Source organism: Tamandua tetradactyla, chromosome 14, assembly GCF_023851605.1.
Source record: "Tamandua tetradactyla isolate mTamTet1 chromosome 14, mTamTet1.pri, whole genome shotgun sequence".
In the NCBI taxonomy this organism is placed as follows: Eukaryota; Metazoa; Chordata; class Mammalia; order Pilosa; family Myrmecophagidae; genus Tamandua; species Tamandua tetradactyla.
In genome coordinates, this window is record NC_135340.1 from 35569882 (window position 1) to 35586537 (window position 16656).

Consider the following 16656-nt stretch of genomic DNA (forward strand, 5'->3'; position numbering starts at 1 on the left):
ATTTTATTGAGCAGTCAAAAGGAATGAAGTCATGATGTATGCAATAACATGGATGAACCTTGAGGACATTATGCTGAGGCAAATAAGTCAGACACAAAACAAATATTGTATGATCTCAGTGATATAAACTAATTATAATAAGCAAACTCATAGACTTAGAATCTAGAATATGGGTTACCAGAGGTTATAAATGGGGTAGAGCATGTGGAGCTGATGCTTAATTTGTACAGTTTTTCTATTTAGATTGAATGTAAAGGTGATGGTAGCACATTGTAAGTATAATTAACAATGCTAAATTATGTATGTCATTGGGCTTAAGGGTGAAGTTTTGGGTTGTGTATGTTAATTGAATAATCATTAGACCATAGAGCATGGGACTATATAACACAGTAAGCCCTGTTTTGGATAATGGATTGGAGTTAACAGTACAAATATAAGAATGTTCCTTTATGAATTATAACAAATATATGACACAAGGTGTTAATAATAGGGTGGTATATGGAAAAAATACACCTAGCCTAACTACGGACCATGGTTAATAATACTAGTTTAATGTTCTTTCATCAGTTGTAACAGAGTTACCTTAATAATGCAAAATGTTAACAATAAGGAGGCATATGGAAACTGTAGTTTTACATGATTTTTCTGTAAGGCTACAACTTTCCTAATTAAAAAAAAATAGGACATATTTCACAGGCTGTTTATTGTGTATTTTAAATGAGGTAATCCTTATACATTGCTTCACACAGTATCTACAACAATAAATGCTGGCTACTACTGTTAAAAAAAGAGTGTAATTATAAAAAAGTGCTATTATCAATTGTAACAAATGTTCCACACCAATGCAAGATGGTGTATAGAAATCCTTACATGTGTATAGGATTGTATGTATGATTGTTCTGTAAACCCACAACTTCTCCCCCCCATCTAAATTTAAAACAAACAAACTTTATGGTGGAGGATATGGAAAAGGCCAAATGACTTTTTAATTGTTGTTTTTACAGTGTTAAATGTTTTTACTTTGAAATAATTTCAAATATATATAAAAGCTTCAGAAATAGTACACAGAGCTTCCTTATGATCTTTACTCAGATCCCCCACTTGTTAATGTTTCTGAGCTTTTTGAGAATAATTTACAGACATGATGCCCCATTTTCCCCATTATTAACACAAATGGAATTTTAAGATGATATATAAAACATTCATGTGTATGTATTAGCTAATCTATATAGTTAAATGAAGGAAGGAAACTGCAGAGAAAGCTCAGGAGAGGTTGGGAGCACTGCCCTGTAGGTTCTAGATGATCAGAACAACTGGCCTGGGATGTCCCACCTCTGAGGGTAGAGAATAAGGAATTGTGACCCCAACCAAAGATAAAATGCTGTGGGATTGACAGATAGATGGAATGATAGATGAAGTGATAGAATGAATGATATGGCAAAAGTGGCAAAATGTTAAAAGTGGTGGCTGTAGGTATTTGGGGGGATAGGGATATGTTGGAGTTCTCTGTATGGGATTTGTATTATTTTTCTAACTGTCCTATAAGTTTGAAAGTATTTCAAATTTAAAAAGTTTTAAATTAAAAAATAATTAAACAAGGAATTACCAGATGACCCAGCAATTGCACTCTCAGATATATACCCCAAAGAACCGAAAGCAGGGACTCAAATAAGTACTTGTACAATAACACTGTTTGTAGCAGCATTAGTCACAATAGCCAAAAGATGGAAACGATCCAGTGTCCATCAATGGATAAACAAAATGCAGTATATATTAAAATGGAATAAAAGGGAATGAAGTTAAGATACATGCTACAACAACAATGAATCTTGAAAACACGTAGCCTTGAACTTGGCTAAGTAAAATAAGTCAGACAAAAAAAGGGCAAATATTGTTGTACTCCACCTATGTGAAATATACATAATAAGCAAATTCATGGAGATTTTGTATATTAGAGGTTACCAAGGTTCAGGTTGTAAGGAAAAATGGGGAATTATTGTTTAAAGGGGATAAAGTTTCTGTTTGAGGTGGTGATAAAGTTTTAGTAATGGGTGGTGGTTGTGAAATTTCATGTTACACATATATTTTAAAAGAAAAACTCTGTGGGATGTCTCAGGCCCATTATGGAACCCCACCAAACAGGATCTCTGCAACGTTTCACCCTGGTCTGGAAGAGCACACAGGAGGGGAAGGCCTTTGTTCTTGCTGTGCACCCTTATTTATCTTTCCAAAGGCCAATGGCATTAACAGGGACATGCTATATTAGTTATCATCAAGTCCTTGGGTTACTTGGACTTTTTTCCTGACTCACACAATGTGAGCATTCAGGTTAAGGGAATGTGGCCCACAGGTGATGGGCAGGAATGAAAACATGTCAGGATCACGGGCACTAAACACTCTTTTGGATGAACACGCTATTGTCTCAAACCTGGGACTCTGCCCATTAGTATGTTGATTTGTGAATTCACGTTTGCTGAAAAAATGTCTGAGATCCACCGGGGACCATTAATTAGAGTGCTGGTTTGCAAACATCACTGGACTAATTCAAGAAACCCAAGTCCTTGCCTAAACTAGACACGAGATCTTGAGCAAAGTGTTTAAGTCTCCAGAGTCTTACTTTTCTCATTTTTAAAATATGGAATGCATATTTAGATGATCTCTGAGGTTACTGGGTAAGGCCTCTTACAACATTGCAATTTTCTGAATACCTTGAAAAAATCCTAAAGCCATGTAGATGCAAAGTTCCATCTTGTGCTAAATGCCGTGGCCCACACAGGAATTTGTATGAATTCACACCAAGGTTAGTTTAATGTTTCAAATGTGAAAAAAAAAAAAAGAACCACAATATTTTTTCACTGTAGCCATCCCATAGGAAAGCACTGTAGGAGCATGAACCATGGACATTCCTGGAGGCTTTGAGTAATGGAAAACAAACTAGAAAATGGGGCTGAGTCATTTGATGGGGAAAATATCAGAGGTCTTCCATGACCAGGGTGAGGGAATAGTAAACCAACTTAAGGACTAGTTTAAATATCTCAGGAGGTCGAGTTGGAAATGTCACTAGAACCCCTTACCATCAATTGCTGTGATAATTGAACTCTGGGTTGGAAAGGGTATGGAGAACAGCCTCAAAAGTTAGTGGCCAAAAGAGGAAGCCAAAAATTAAGTGCTACTATTAATTTTTAGAGGAGAGAGTATAGTGATGGAAAAAGGTGTCAGCCAAGCAGATGGAGAAAGAGATGACAGAACTCAGGTATTTAATATGAAATATATCATTTAGTTCAATATATCAGATTGAGATGTTACAGCAGGGAAATACAGTTTGAACATTTACCATCATCATTTGTCCACAGAGCATCTGTCAGGCAGAACATTTTGCAGAATTAGGATTTCTCAAAGAACACTATTAAAACTGGTAGAAAAAATTATTCACCATGTGTGATGGTTAAGTTCATGAGTCAACTTGGCTAGGTTAATGTGTTCAGTTGTTTGGTCAAGGAAGCATTGGCCTAATTGTTACTATGAGGATATTTTGTGGGTTGAAATCTTCAGTTAAGTTGATTGCATCTATAACTGATTGCAACTACAATCAGCTAAAGATATTGTCTTCAATACTGAGAGAAATCTCATCCAATAGGTTGAAGGCCTAACAAGAAAAACAAATGATTTCAGCAGTCAGAAGAGAGAAAAGCCAGCCTGCTTTTCCCAGGGAATTCATGGAAAACCTTCACTGGAGTTCCCAGCCTCCAACCTGCCCTATGGAATTTGGGCTTGCCGATCCTCACAGTCTTGCTCTTTTTTTCACAGTGAACTGACACTCCTCCCACCAAACCCTGAGAATTAGGTTCCCTCCCCTTACATCTGCATGGGGATTTGTGACTGAGCAGACAAATGGAACACGGTAGAACTGATGCTACGTGACTTCTGAGGCTAGGTCATTACAAGGAATCAGCTTTCATCTGGTTCTCCAGAGACTTGCCTTTTGGAAGCCAACTATGATGTGTTGAGGAATCCCAGTCCACCTGCAGAAGCCGCACATGGAACCAGTTAACAGTCTTAACTAGATTCCAGCCAACACTGGTATCAACCCCCTGACATGTAAGTGAATGCGTCCTCAGATGCTTCCAGCTCCTACTCATTGAATCTTTCAGCTGGTGCAGAGAAAAACCGTCCCTTTTGTGCTCTTCTGAATTCCTATCATGCAGAAACTGTAAAAAATAATAATGTTTGTTTTTAAAAAAGTTAGTGGCACTAAATTCTTTGGCTTCTCTGAATATCTTTGTATTCATGGATGGTAAAGATGAGAGGAAACCTCCCTTAAGTAATGTAGTCTTAACAGAAATACTCAATAACTTTTTTTTTTCTCTGATTGAAAGCATCTCCCTCCTCCAAATTATCTTACCTACAGAAATTGATGCATATTGTCCTTTTTGTCTGACCTTTACCCTTACCTTATCTGATCTTGGCTAGGAACATTTTTTTTTTTTTTTTTTTTTGGCAAAGGGAGGATGAGGGCTCCTTTGTTTAACTTCTTTGTTCTTCTGCCATGGAAGTTAGACTTGCTCCATCTATCACGGGTTTGATCATTCCATATTTGACACTATAATTATAAATATAAAGACTAATATATCTCAAGCTTTTTCTACATGCCAGACACTGTGCTAAGTGCTTCATAATATGCCTATAAAGTAGATACCTTTATGAGACGAGGAAACTCCCATTCCTCTAAAAAACCTTTCTATTAAAGGGTGTATCCCTAGCATGGGCAGACATCTTTCCTTACTTCTCCTCTTGTGAACTATGGACTTCCTACAAGTCCTCATTAGGAATGTGGGTTTTTTCATGTCCCTATGCCTTCTGGGGAAGCTCTCAAGCTTGCCTGGTTTGGAGTCCAAAGTGGTAAACATCCTGGCAAGAGTTGTTCTCCTCAATAACAGAGGTGAGGTTGGGGGAGGAGGAAACTTAAAACAATGAGTATCTGAACTCTTCTAAACACTTTTGGAAGTCTAGCTGCAAAAGAACAAAAGGGAAACGTGATAAAATGGGCCAAGGCTCTTCCAAAGAGAAGACCAGCTGCATGTTGTTGTCAATAGTATGTTTTCTGCTGCCATAGCTGAAAATGATCAAAGGACAGGACCCTGAGATTAGGACTCTGACCTTCTCTTCACACTGATTCAGCTGACTCTCTTCATAGTGTCTATGGCTCATTTACTTCAGATGTGGAAACTTGGGAACTCCTCTGGTCCATATAGACAAGTCTTCCAACTAATCCACTTCACGCAGTCTAGCTCCAAGGAAAACGAGCTCACCCTTAGCTCCACCTCTTAGTTACTTTCTTTACTGGATTCCATTTCTGCTCCTTAGATCCAGGTTGAAACAATTCTCTTTAAAGCCATTTACACAAGACTGGGCGATACTCCCCTGAATACCCTTCCCCTCTGAATTCTTATCTCTAGTAACAGAAATATCTTATAATTAATCAGTCTCCTTTTTCCATTCTTCAAATTTCAAGCAGGGGTACATAAAGGTTCAGCCAGCCTTGGTATTTGGCTCAAAGCTTTTACGCTTCTTGGACCTTAGCTTTGGTCTTTGGAAGGCTGAATAGCCAAATGCCTATTTCAAGATTATTCCTGGTACCCCTCAAACCAGCTGCAATTAGGATTATGTTAAGGAGTGAGTGACTGGCATATCTGGTCAGTTAAAGCATCAGTAGTAACAACAGGAAAGTCATTTGGATACATTGTTAATATCTGAAGAGTCACTTTCATACATTAGTAAACATTCTAGTTGTAACTTGGAGTGAAATTCTCCTTATGAACTTTGAAAACTGTTCAAATTCTATCAGCCAGTGGATGTGTAAATGCACATTTATTATTTTTTTAAAAAATGCTGCAAATAATTAACGGTTGTGAAAGCACATAATATTATATACCAAACAAGAATTGTCACATAGTTAAAGAATAGGAAAATGAGTTGACTATTATAAATAATATAAGGAAATGTGTTAGCTATAAAATTTTAGGAAGACCATTATAGACTTTTTTGAGCACAGAGTGTTGATAGCAATTTATTGATAGTACGAGCACAATTTAATTTAACAAATAGTACAAGGCAGAAAAATCGAAATTAGATTATATCATAATTCTAACCTTTGTAAAATTGATTATATATCAGCAATTTCTCATGGTAAAATACCTATAGATGTTAGGAGGATTTTTAAAATTGAGCTATAATTTACATTCAGTAAAGTACACAGTCTTAAGTGTACAGCCCAGTGAGTTTTCACAACGTAAACATGCTCATGCAATCAGCATCCAGACCAAAAATAGAACATTTTCAGCTTTTCAGAGAGCATTGTCATTCTCCCTCCCAGAGGATACACTTTCAAGGGTAAAACTATTCTGACCTCTTACCTCCATAAATTACTTTAGAACTATGTTTAAGTTTGAGTTATTTAATTTTAGGCCATGAGTCTTTCAAGAAAAACTCCTATTCAGAAATTCATCTCATTTTGAGAGGATGCATTAAAAACATAACTTCAGCCACTTCAAAATTTTATGAAGTGCTTGCTTCTGCAGCACATATGCTAAAATTGGAACCATACAAAGATTAGTGTTGCCCCTGTGCAAGGACGCCATACAAATTTGTAAAGCACTCCATATTTTTACGTGGTTAGAGATGGGGGGAATTTTAGACTGCAAATATGTTACCAAAATAAAAATTTTAAAAATTATGAGGACATCTCCAAAACCACAAAATATCCATAAGAAAAATCTTCAGTATAGAACATCGTGTTGTAAGAAAAAAGTAAAGAGAAAAATCAGGTGCCCCCCAAGTATTTTGCTTTTCTATGCACCTCTGCTGAAAATAAGAAGCATCCATTTAGAATGGCAAATGTCTGGTATGGTGACCATAGAAGAAAGAAATAAAGTAATATTTAGGATAAATTTTCAGATTTATTTGAATTTCTCAGAAGTTCATTCTCTGATGGCAATGTTCAATTTCCAGGGAATATTGAGTTTTACTCTCAGTCACTTGGCATTTGGCCACAGTGTGTATTTCGTGCACCTCTACTTTAAAGCCTTTGTGATGGCCTCCTCTTCAACTCACAGGCCTCATGCTCTGCTTCAGTTCGCTCAATGTTCTGCTCTTCTCTTTTGGTTGTCCCTTCCCTACTGTCTCCCTCTATCTTTCCAAAGCACCCAGTGCACTTAGCAGGACTCTGCCTGTAGGCTTGCCCTGTAGTCCACTTACGCAAAATCACTCTAGCAGAAGTTGGGTGAGTTGGGTGTTTGCCTTGCTCTCTGTGTTTGCCAAAAGCAGATATGCCAGTGTCTAAGGGCTGACTAGGGCATCATAAACATCATTTCTAATTCTTTCTTTAACCCCGTGTTGTAGGTAGTAATACTCCTATTTTTCTCTATGGAAACAGAGCAGCAGAGAGGTTCAGTAATTTGTTCCAGGGCATGTAGGTAGGAAAAAGCCAGGATTTGCATTCCATTCTGTCTGGCTTCAAAGCTTTCTCTGACTATTAGCAGTAGAGGAGCACTGAAGTTAATTAAAATAACACTTAAGAAGTATATTTTTCAGGAGATTTTTTTTATTGAGGTATAACTTATCTATGTAAATTACACAAATATTAAATACACAGCTCAATGAGTGTTCACAAAGTAAACATACCCATGAATCACCATCTAGACCAAGAATAGAACATTTCCAGTTCTTGTGAAGGCTCCCCATGTGCCCTCCCAAGGCAAGGGAGGGAGAGTAGAATCACCTGCAGGGGCTGGAAAGTTTAACAAGGTAGTTGGGTTTTGAAGTAGAGTAGGCATGGGGTATAGAACAGTTTGAGGAACTGAGATGAAGGAAGCCAGGAGGGAAGGAATATCAGGACTGAGCCAACATAAGGCCACAGCCTCTCCAGCTCCACTCGCTAGAGAGGGAGAAATGGTATCTGCAGTCCAAGGGAAAAGGGAGATGGCATTTCCACAACCCAACCCCTCGGCCCAGGCAGACTGCCAGAGCAGAGAGCCAGGGAAACACTAAGGGAGATCATTATCTAGAGGAAGGAAGCTCCGGCAGCTCCCACCAGCCTGTTTGTGACAAGCAGGCTTTGGGTCATGGAAGTCCCTTGAGGTCAAGGGAAATGTGATCTCAGAGAAAGGGTATAAAGCCGGGATACTTCCCTTACCTTGTGCCTTCAGGCCAAGGGGATCTAGCCACAGCCAGCACCAGGGCTCAGGTTGGAAGAGCAGTGGACTACGGAAGGAGGGACAGTTAGGGGGTGGCGGAGAGAGGGTGAGAGAGAGGAAGAGGGTGAGGGAAAGGCAGAGAGAATGAATTATGATGCCAGGGGCACCTCATAAACACAGTTACTTGGCTAGAGAGGTAATGACCTTTATTGCAGCCAACACAGGGTAACTGGCTCTCCAGAGTTCTCAGGGAACATTTTTTCATGGGTGAACTGTTACCTAGTTCTCATCTTGTTCCTGGAGAAGTCTCTCCTTTTTTGCCCAACTAGTATAGTAGAAAGTGCATTGCATTTCAAGTAAGGAGATGCAGGTTCAAGTCCAGTTTCTACTACTAATGAATTAGACAGCTCTTTAATTAAGCTTTCTGAAACTCAATTTCCTCATCCCTAAAAAAGGCAAGTCTTTCAAGTTTACTTTACAAGAGATTAGAGGATTCATATGGATGTGCAATGAAAGACAAGAAGGACTATATAAACATGAAGTGGTACCTTTTTATCTTTTTCTTTCCTCCCTGCTGCCTCTCTCCATCCTCTTTCCTGTTAGAGCTGAGGAAGTCTCCTAGCTTAGGATCAGGAACAGCACTGTCCATAAATCCCAAACATCCCTTTTCCACTGATTTCCTCCCCTTGTCACACTGTCATGGACTGGGAGCAGAAGGGAGATGTACAAGGGCATAGAGCAGGGACCAACACCAAAGCTCTCTCAACCCTCCAAGGTGTCAGCCTCAGCTTCCTCTCAGCCTCCCCTAGAAGAGCCTGAGCCAGGAAGGGCCCAAGTGATGAAAGGAAGAGAGTGTTCTGAGCTTGGGAGGAATGGTGTAGAGGTCTGAAGACAAAATTAAGGTGTAGTTAGGGAGCAAGAAAGGCTGTAAATCTAAACGATTCTGTCCAAGTGCACAGGAACCAGTGGTGAATGCCCAGAGTCCCTTTTCTGGGGAGGCTTACAGGCTACAATGTAGTGTGCATTCTGGCTCTTCTCTTTGTACTTGCAGTTTGGGTACTTCCCTGAGGTGAGCTGACACAGGGTCAGGGACACAGGCCTTTGGCTTTTGTGGCAGTTTTTATCGCCATTCTTGCAGGTCATACTGTTGGTCTGGCAGGTGGATGTCACATTGGAGAAGGAGTCATGCAGGAAGGTGTTGAGGTTTTTGCAGTGCTTATTGTACTTGTTAATACTGCCCATCGCCTTGTTGCATCTTTGAGGGCTGGGTTGCACATGCTGAGTTGCAAACCACTGAGCTGGAGTCTTTTTCTTTGGTTTTGCACTGACTGGGACTTCAGTCACCCACAACACCCCCAGCAGCAGGAACACCAGCAGAGGGCAGAATCCTGTTCTGGCTGGTGTCATCTTTCTTACAGAAGTCAGTCAGAATGGAAGGCCTGGGTCGCTGGAGACAGAGCAGGAGGTGTTCAGTTGAGAAATTAGCCTTCTTTTTTGTGCTCCTTCCAGTTAATCATCTTTCCACCCTGTTGTATCCATCCTCCCTCACCCTGTTTCATTGCTTCCTCTCCAGATGCTCCCATCCACCGTGACTCCATCCTGATCCTATAATTGCATCTCCATCACTTTGCATCCCCTTCTCCCTTCATTCTGTCCTATCACCTCTCCCTTTCTGTTTTATCCCTTTTCTGAGTCCCGTCCTCTTTGTGTCTCCATGCCCCTATGTCCCTATCCCCCTTCCTGAATCTTATTCCTCCATGTCCACATCCCCATCTCCTCCATATCCTCATTCTTTCCATTTTTTTTTTTTTTGCCTATATCCCCCCAAACCATTCTCCTCTCTTCCCATGTTGAGTCTCTCCTTTGTCCATCTTATCACTCACTTGAGCATATTCTTACCTGGATGGAATCCCACCATGCTCTCTTCTTTCTACTCACCTATCTCCTAACCCAGGTCTCACCTCCTTGCTGAGTCCTTGTGCTGTGGATTTTGCTCCTGCTCAGCAGGCTGAGGCTGCATCCACCCACCACGGGGCTGTCAGAACTCTGAGAGCCTCTTCTTCCTGTCGAACTCCTTCAGAGCCTGCCTGTTCTATGTTGCTTCTATTTGGGGGCAGGGCCAGGGCTGGTGAGCAGTCCCTGGAACAGGAAATGAGTCAGGTTCCCATCTTTCCCCTTACGTGTCCCAAATAAGTGGATACCTTGAGCTAGTGTAACTGCCTAAAGGTGTTTAGCAATGAGGAGGCTTGAATCCTCACAAAGAGTATATTTGCCACCTGACCACATAGTTTTAATGTCTGTAATAGAGCACCTGACCCTGGTGTAAACCCAAAATCAATTTTAGGGAGAGTTGTCATTTATCTCCTAAATAGACCTCTGGCCTCAGATCCTGGGAAGAGCCAATCACTTTGGTTTTAAGAATGCTTTTCTTCTGATTGTAGGTCCAGATGGAATGGCCTCGAAGTTGCACTATATGGTTTCTTGTCACCGGGAGTTACTGTTTCTCTTTTGCTGGAAATGGAAGACTCAAAGGAATTGGGTGGCCATCACTTCATGATACCTAGTCCCATCCCTGGCAGTTCTTCCACAATGAGTCATTCCTTAGGCCTCTCCAATTCCAGGTGCCAACCCAGGCCATCTGGATTTACCTTGAGGAGGCACACAATACCTCTCATTCTTCACCCTCTCCCTCCTTACTTTATGGAAAGTTGGGGGGGACATGGTTCAAATATTGTGATTGAAAATGTTGCTGTTGTTGCTCTCAACATCCAGCCTTAATCCTTCCTCCACCTGCATGTCCTGTTCCTTGTAGTGATTACTGCTGTGTGGGGAGCTCGAATCTGTGCTGCTCTGGGGGATCCAAGGAACTTGGAATATGGCACTCAGGAAAGTGAGACATTTAGGCAGAGAAGCAGCTGTATCTGTGGTTGGGAAGGCCTGGGAAACTGAGATGACCAATATCTTATTTCCTTTTATTTTTTTATAATTTTATAAAACTCGAACATGGTTTATATGATATTAGAGGGTGGTAGATCAGGTTTGACATAGTTTTCTTTTAAAAAAATAGTGTATTGAGGTGAAATTTACATAATATAAAATTAACCATTTTAAAGTGAACAATTCAGTGGCATTTACTACGTTCTCAGAATTGTGCGACCACCTCTATCTAGTTCCAAAATATTTCTGTAGCTCCAAAGAAATTAAGCATTTCTTCACCCCTCCTCTCCCCTCCCAGAGCTCCTGGAAACCAACAATCTGCATTCTGTCTTCATGGATTTATCTATTCTAGATACTCATGTAAATAGAATCATACAATATGAGGTCTTTTGTGTCTGACTTGTTTTGCTTTGCATAATGTTTTCAAGATTCACCCACATTGTAACATATATCAGAACTTGTTTCATTGAATAACATTCCATTTTATGAATATATCACATCTTGTTTATCCATTCATCCATTGATGGACGCTTGGGTTGTTTCTATTTTTTGGCTATTGTGCATAGTACTACTGTGAATATGTATCTGTTTGAGTACCTGTTTTCAATTATTTGTGTATATAACTAGGAGTGGAATTGCAAGGCTATATGTTAGTTGTTCAGCTTTCAACAACCACCAAACTCTTCTCCACAGTGGCAGAATCATTTTACATTCCCAATAGCAAGGTATGAGGGCTCCAATCTGAGATGATCTGTATTTTCATTTTCAGAATTCATCTGTAACTAGTAGGTGATCTCAGAATCTTTGGTTCAGTTTCATCCATACAATCAACAAATATTTACTGAGTGTCGTGGTCAGGTTCATGTGTCAACTTGTCCAAGTGGTGGAACCTGTTTGTCTGGTTGGGCAAGTGCTGGTCTGTCTGTTGCAATGAGGACATTTCATAGAATTAAATCATGATCATGTCAGCTGCATCCACAGCTGATTCCATGTGTAATCAGTCAAGGGAGGTGTCTTCCACAATGAGTGATGCTCAATCTAATCTCTGGAAGCCTTTTAAGGATTATTCAGAAGAGACAGACTCTCTTCTTGTTTCAGCTGGCGAGCCTCTCCTGTGGAGTTCATCCAGACCCTCCATCGAAATTGTCGGCCTCACAGCCTGCCTTGCGGATTTTGGACTCTGCGTTCCCGCAGTCATGTGAGACCCTTCTATAAATTTTATATTTGCGAGTGTTCCCTGTTGATTCTGTTTCTCTAGAGAACCCTCACTAATACACTGAGCCAATACTATATACCAAGGTGGGATATTTCACTGAACAGAAAAGACAAAATTCCCTATCCCTGTGGAGCTTCCATTCCAATGAGGAGAGATGGACAGTAAAAAATAATTATGATATGTAAATGACAAATTTTGCTGAAAATGATCATTGTTAAGGAAAAAAGAAGTAGAACAGGGTGGGGGTGAGTGGGCAGTGATTTTAAAAAGGATCATTGAAGTAGATGACTTTGGGGCAAAGACTTGAAGGTGAGAGAGTGAACATGTGCTTGCCTGAGGGAAAGAATGTTCCAGGTAAGGAAAGCACCATGACAAAGGCCTTAAAGCAGACAAGGCCTGCGTGTTTTAGGAAGAGCAAGGAGCCCTGTGTGACTGGAGCAGGCAAAGAAGGGCTCAAAGAAGGACTGGAGGCCAGATCACGGAAAGCCTTCGAGACCATTGGAAGGACTTTGACTTTGACTCTGAGCACAATGGTGGGATCTGGGAGGGTTGGAAGCAGAGGGATGAAAAGTCTGTTTGTTTCAAGGGTCACCTGGCTGTTGTGTGGATTGTAATTGTTCCTCATAAACTAGTCATAAGGTTTGTGTTTTGGCCCAGAAATTAAGGTTTCGAGTCAGGAAAATGGAGGTTTGAAGCCAAGAGGACATTATTTTAGTAGATGTAGAGCCACCACTGTGGATCAGCATGAAGGTTCAGAAGAAAAAAATGGTGTTGGAGATGGGAAACACCACTAGATGGCAAAAGAGGATCAGAAACAAGGACAAACAGCTCTCTGAAGCCTCTGGTCTCCCCTCAGTGAGGACTTGGCTGTGGGGACAGCAATTTACTACTTACTAAAGGCACCTGAATCTTTGCAGATTGGACTGTGGATAGACAACTATGCCCCACTGCTTTAGAAACGCAAAAGTTTTGGAGACAAAAATCCACGGTTCAAAGCAGACTTTGTGGATCGAATATGTATCAGCCTGGGTCAGTCCAGCCTGGGAGTGGAAGCTGGGCTGGGGAGGAGGGAAATAGGAGGAAAGAGGTGGAAGAAAAGAGGGTGGGAGGAGGAGAGCTCATTTGAATTCCTAGCCCAGACTCCTTCTTACTTCCAATTATTCTAGAGTGAGATGCTTCCAAACCATGATTGAACTGCCCTCTGCTCATGTGTTTTCCTGTCATTATAATTATCCTAGTTTGGTCTTCAACTCCATTATGCTGAGTTCTCGAAAAGGCTGCCTCAATACTAGGTGAAAGTAAAATAAACACAGACCTACTGACTCAGGTCAAAGAGAAAAGAGAGCAAAGGTTTAAGTTTGAACACAAAAATTGGAGGATTGTGCACCATCTGCACATTTAAAGCTGAAATCCCTACTCTGTCTCAATTATTTAGATAAGGGAAATGATTTCATTTATTTATTTACCCAAACTATCCAGCTTCCAAGATCTGCTTCATTTTGCATGTGGTAGGATAATTCTTCCATTTTCTGGTCACTGCATTCATGGGGCAGGAGGAAAAGAGGGAGGAAGGGGGGCAAGGTCAGAAAGAATGAAAGAAGTCGGGCATTAGGCCAAGGACTGGTCATAGAGTCTGGCAGAAGGGAGAGGAGAAAAATCAGAAAAGGGGGAGCAGAAGACAAACCAGTGGGGGAGAAGATGAGAGGGAAGAAAGGACTTCAAAACAGCCAGGCTTTATGCAGGGTAAGGAAGTAACCACCCTAGCCTCTTTCTTACTCTAATCCTAGGCCATAGTCACTGCTGTTGGCCCAAACTCTCTCATAAGCTTCTGCTGTTTTTTTTTTAAGTCATTGGGGAGGGTGTTGTAAAAATCCCAACAGTGCCAGGTGGATCTCTGCCGGTCTTCCCCACAGGACAACAGCTGCTGCTTCCTCTGGCCGCTATTGGGAGGGGGTTTGTGGAGAATGGGAGAGAGGAGGGCCGGGCCTGGATCAGGGCCCACCTTTCAGAGCTAAGTCTCTCTCTCTTTCTCTCTCTGTCTTCCAGAGTTCCATACAGCCTTTGGATACCGATGGAAAGCCCATGAGTGTTTCCCTCCAAGCAGGAGAAGGTCCAAGTTCTGTTATTCAAATTTTGTTGATCTTAGGATAAATAAAGGTAATGGGTACATTCTTGTAGATGGGAAAAGTGAAACATACAGCAAGTTGGGGTCAGATGTGGGACATGTTTTGGGTCTTTGAATTCTCATGACCTTTCTTGGAACAGCTGTGGGTCTGGAGGCAGCAGCACTGACCGAAGGTTGGAATCCTTGGCTCTCAGACGAATGCTTTTAGGCAAGTCAGCATGTAGGTGAGAGACCTGGTCTGGGAGTGAGGAGCTTCACCAGAGAATGCTCTTGCTCATAAGCCATTGCCAACTTCCCGTTTAGCTATTGGAAAAGTATCTTTTTTTTTCACTTGTAAAAAAATAAAAGTGTAAATGTAATCTGCTATGCAATGTCTGCCACCATCTGGCAAACAGTCTTTCCATTTTCTCACTGACTTTGTTTCCTCTGAGCACCTTAACCCCAGTCAGTCTGTTTTTCTCCGTAATCTCAAACAGGCCCTTCATAATCCTCCTTTTCTCCATTTAACTTTTAACAATCCCTTGCGACCTATACCAAGGCCCCAAGGTGACCCTGACCCTCCCAATTCAGAGAGATCTTTCACACCTCTAAATTCCTACAGCACTTACTATCTTCAAGATATTTAATTTTCTACCTTGAATTGTTGGATTTATCTTTTCCCTCCAGAGTATTCAGTCTTTTTACCGAAAGACTGTATTACCGAAATACAAGCACAACTTATCATGCTTCTGTTACACTACCCACAGGACATAGCATAGTCTTGCATATCTGTGATCCTACCTGATGCAACTTCTGAATTAGAAGGCACTTGCTCTTCTCCTAAATGATGTCGGTCCCAGGTGGGACCACCGCCAAACACCAGGTTTGGTTAGCAGATTTAGGAACTGACAATGCACCTCCTAGACTTCAATCTTAGGATTGAGGTGAAGTCATAACAAGAAGATCAAGATGAATAAGGCTCTTTTCTTGTGTGTGTGCTCAGGGACAATCAGGAACTATCAAGAATATATCTTATTCTTTGAACAATTTGAGTTGGAAGGGGCAAAAATAGTTGCTACTGAGATTGTGGAATCCTTAATTAGGCCAAAAATCTTAGGGTTTTGCTCAAACATAGTCTGCACCAGCCATCCTAGCCAGTAGTCTTTTTCCAGATAGAACCAGCACCATAACAAACAAAATCTGTTCCACAAAAATGTTTCTAAAGTCCCAGATGTTAACCAATCCTATTCAATATATAATGAATAAGGAAGTCTTCCCTTGTTAGGAAAACTGATTCTTTCAGTTAGATCAGGGTTTCTCACCTCAGCACTATTTACATTATGGTCCAGATAATTCTTTGTGGGGAGCTGTCTTGCACAATGTAGGATGTTTAGCAAGCATCCCTAGCCTGTAACTATTAGATGCCAGTAGAACTCCCAAAATGTCTCCACATACTACCAAATGTCCCATGGGAAACAAAAGAGCTCCTGGTTGAGACCCACTGAATTAAATGTGTGACCTTGAGCAAGCTACTAGGGACGGTAAGCTCTTTAGAACTTAGTTTCTTCATCTCTAGAATAATTCATGTATATTTACAGGCCAGTGTAATGGGGTTAATGATTACACCAACATCAGTCTTAGGGAGCAGAAGAAACCATGACAACAATGTCAGAATGGATGACACAGTCCTATGGATAAGCACCCCTAGAATAGGATTTTTAAGACCAGACTACCAAGATTGCAGTTAGGGATGGGAAGGCACATCTCTCAGTCCCCACCTAGCACGTTTCCTGGCCCTGTGCTCATGCTTTTGCAATATTCATACATGTGTCTTTCCTACTGAATTATAAACTGGACTGGAACTGTCTTATACTTATGTTTCCCATATTTGTCATGTTGTTTTCAAGATGGTGTCTAATAATTTTCAAAAAATTATTTTAAAATAATCACAAAGGGCACGGTTAATCATAGAAAGCTTCATGGCAATGAATTTTAAGCCAGGCATTAGAAGACTGGCAGAGCAGGGATGGGGGAGGGACCTTAGGGTGATTAAGGAAATAAGAAGCTTTGCTCATGTTAAAAGTATTTGGTAGTAAGACAATAATAATAAAAAAAAGATTTAAAAAAGTGAGTGGTGGTATACCTTAAGAACTGAAAGCAGGGATGTGTGCTAACATTTACACACCAATGTTCATAGCAGCATTATT

The 16656-nt window shown here is 40.8% G+C and overlaps 2 protein-coding genes and 1 non-coding gene across 6 annotated transcripts in view; 2 read left to right on the forward strand and 1 right to left on the reverse strand.

Moving 5' to 3' along the window:
- The window catches only part of RNASE13 (ribonuclease A family member 13 (inactive)), a 22914-nt gene continuing 6258 nt past the window's right edge, over nt 1-16656 (forward strand). For 2 of the 4 annotated variants that reach the window (XR_013162272.1, XR_013162271.1), the window contains exons 1-2: nt 14027-14088; nt 14392-14502. The gene's annotated coding sequence lies outside the window, so the exon portion shown is untranslated. Of the gene's footprint in view, nt 79-3807; nt 4099-8208; nt 8243-10633; nt 10814-14026; nt 14089-14391; nt 14503-16656 lie in introns of those variants that run through there. The other 2 variants (XM_077127303.1, XR_013162274.1) reach the window with 2 other exon arrangements.
- Nucleotides 6563-6666, forward strand: LOC143656629 (U6 spliceosomal RNA). The gene has a single exon (XR_013162544.1). It is a non-coding gene; the product is annotated as a U6 spliceosomal RNA (small nuclear RNA).
- Nucleotides 8618-10407, reverse strand: LOC143655816 (ribonuclease 7-like). Its single transcript, XM_077127306.1, has 2 exons — nt 10154-10407; nt 8618-9639 (listed from the first exon to the last, which is right to left on the reverse strand). Exon 2 carries the CDS (start codon nt 9597-9599, stop codon nt 9126-9128), a length of 474 nt encoding a protein of 157 aa, XP_076983421.1. The 5' UTR covers nt 9600-9639; nt 10154-10407; the 3' UTR covers nt 8618-9125.

Bases quoted from the DNA above. Each gene is read 5' to 3' on its own strand.
- LOC143655816 (XM_077127306.1), bottom strand. From the start codon at position 9,599: ATGACACCAGCCAGAACAGGATTCTGCCCTCTGCTGGTGTTCCTGCTG.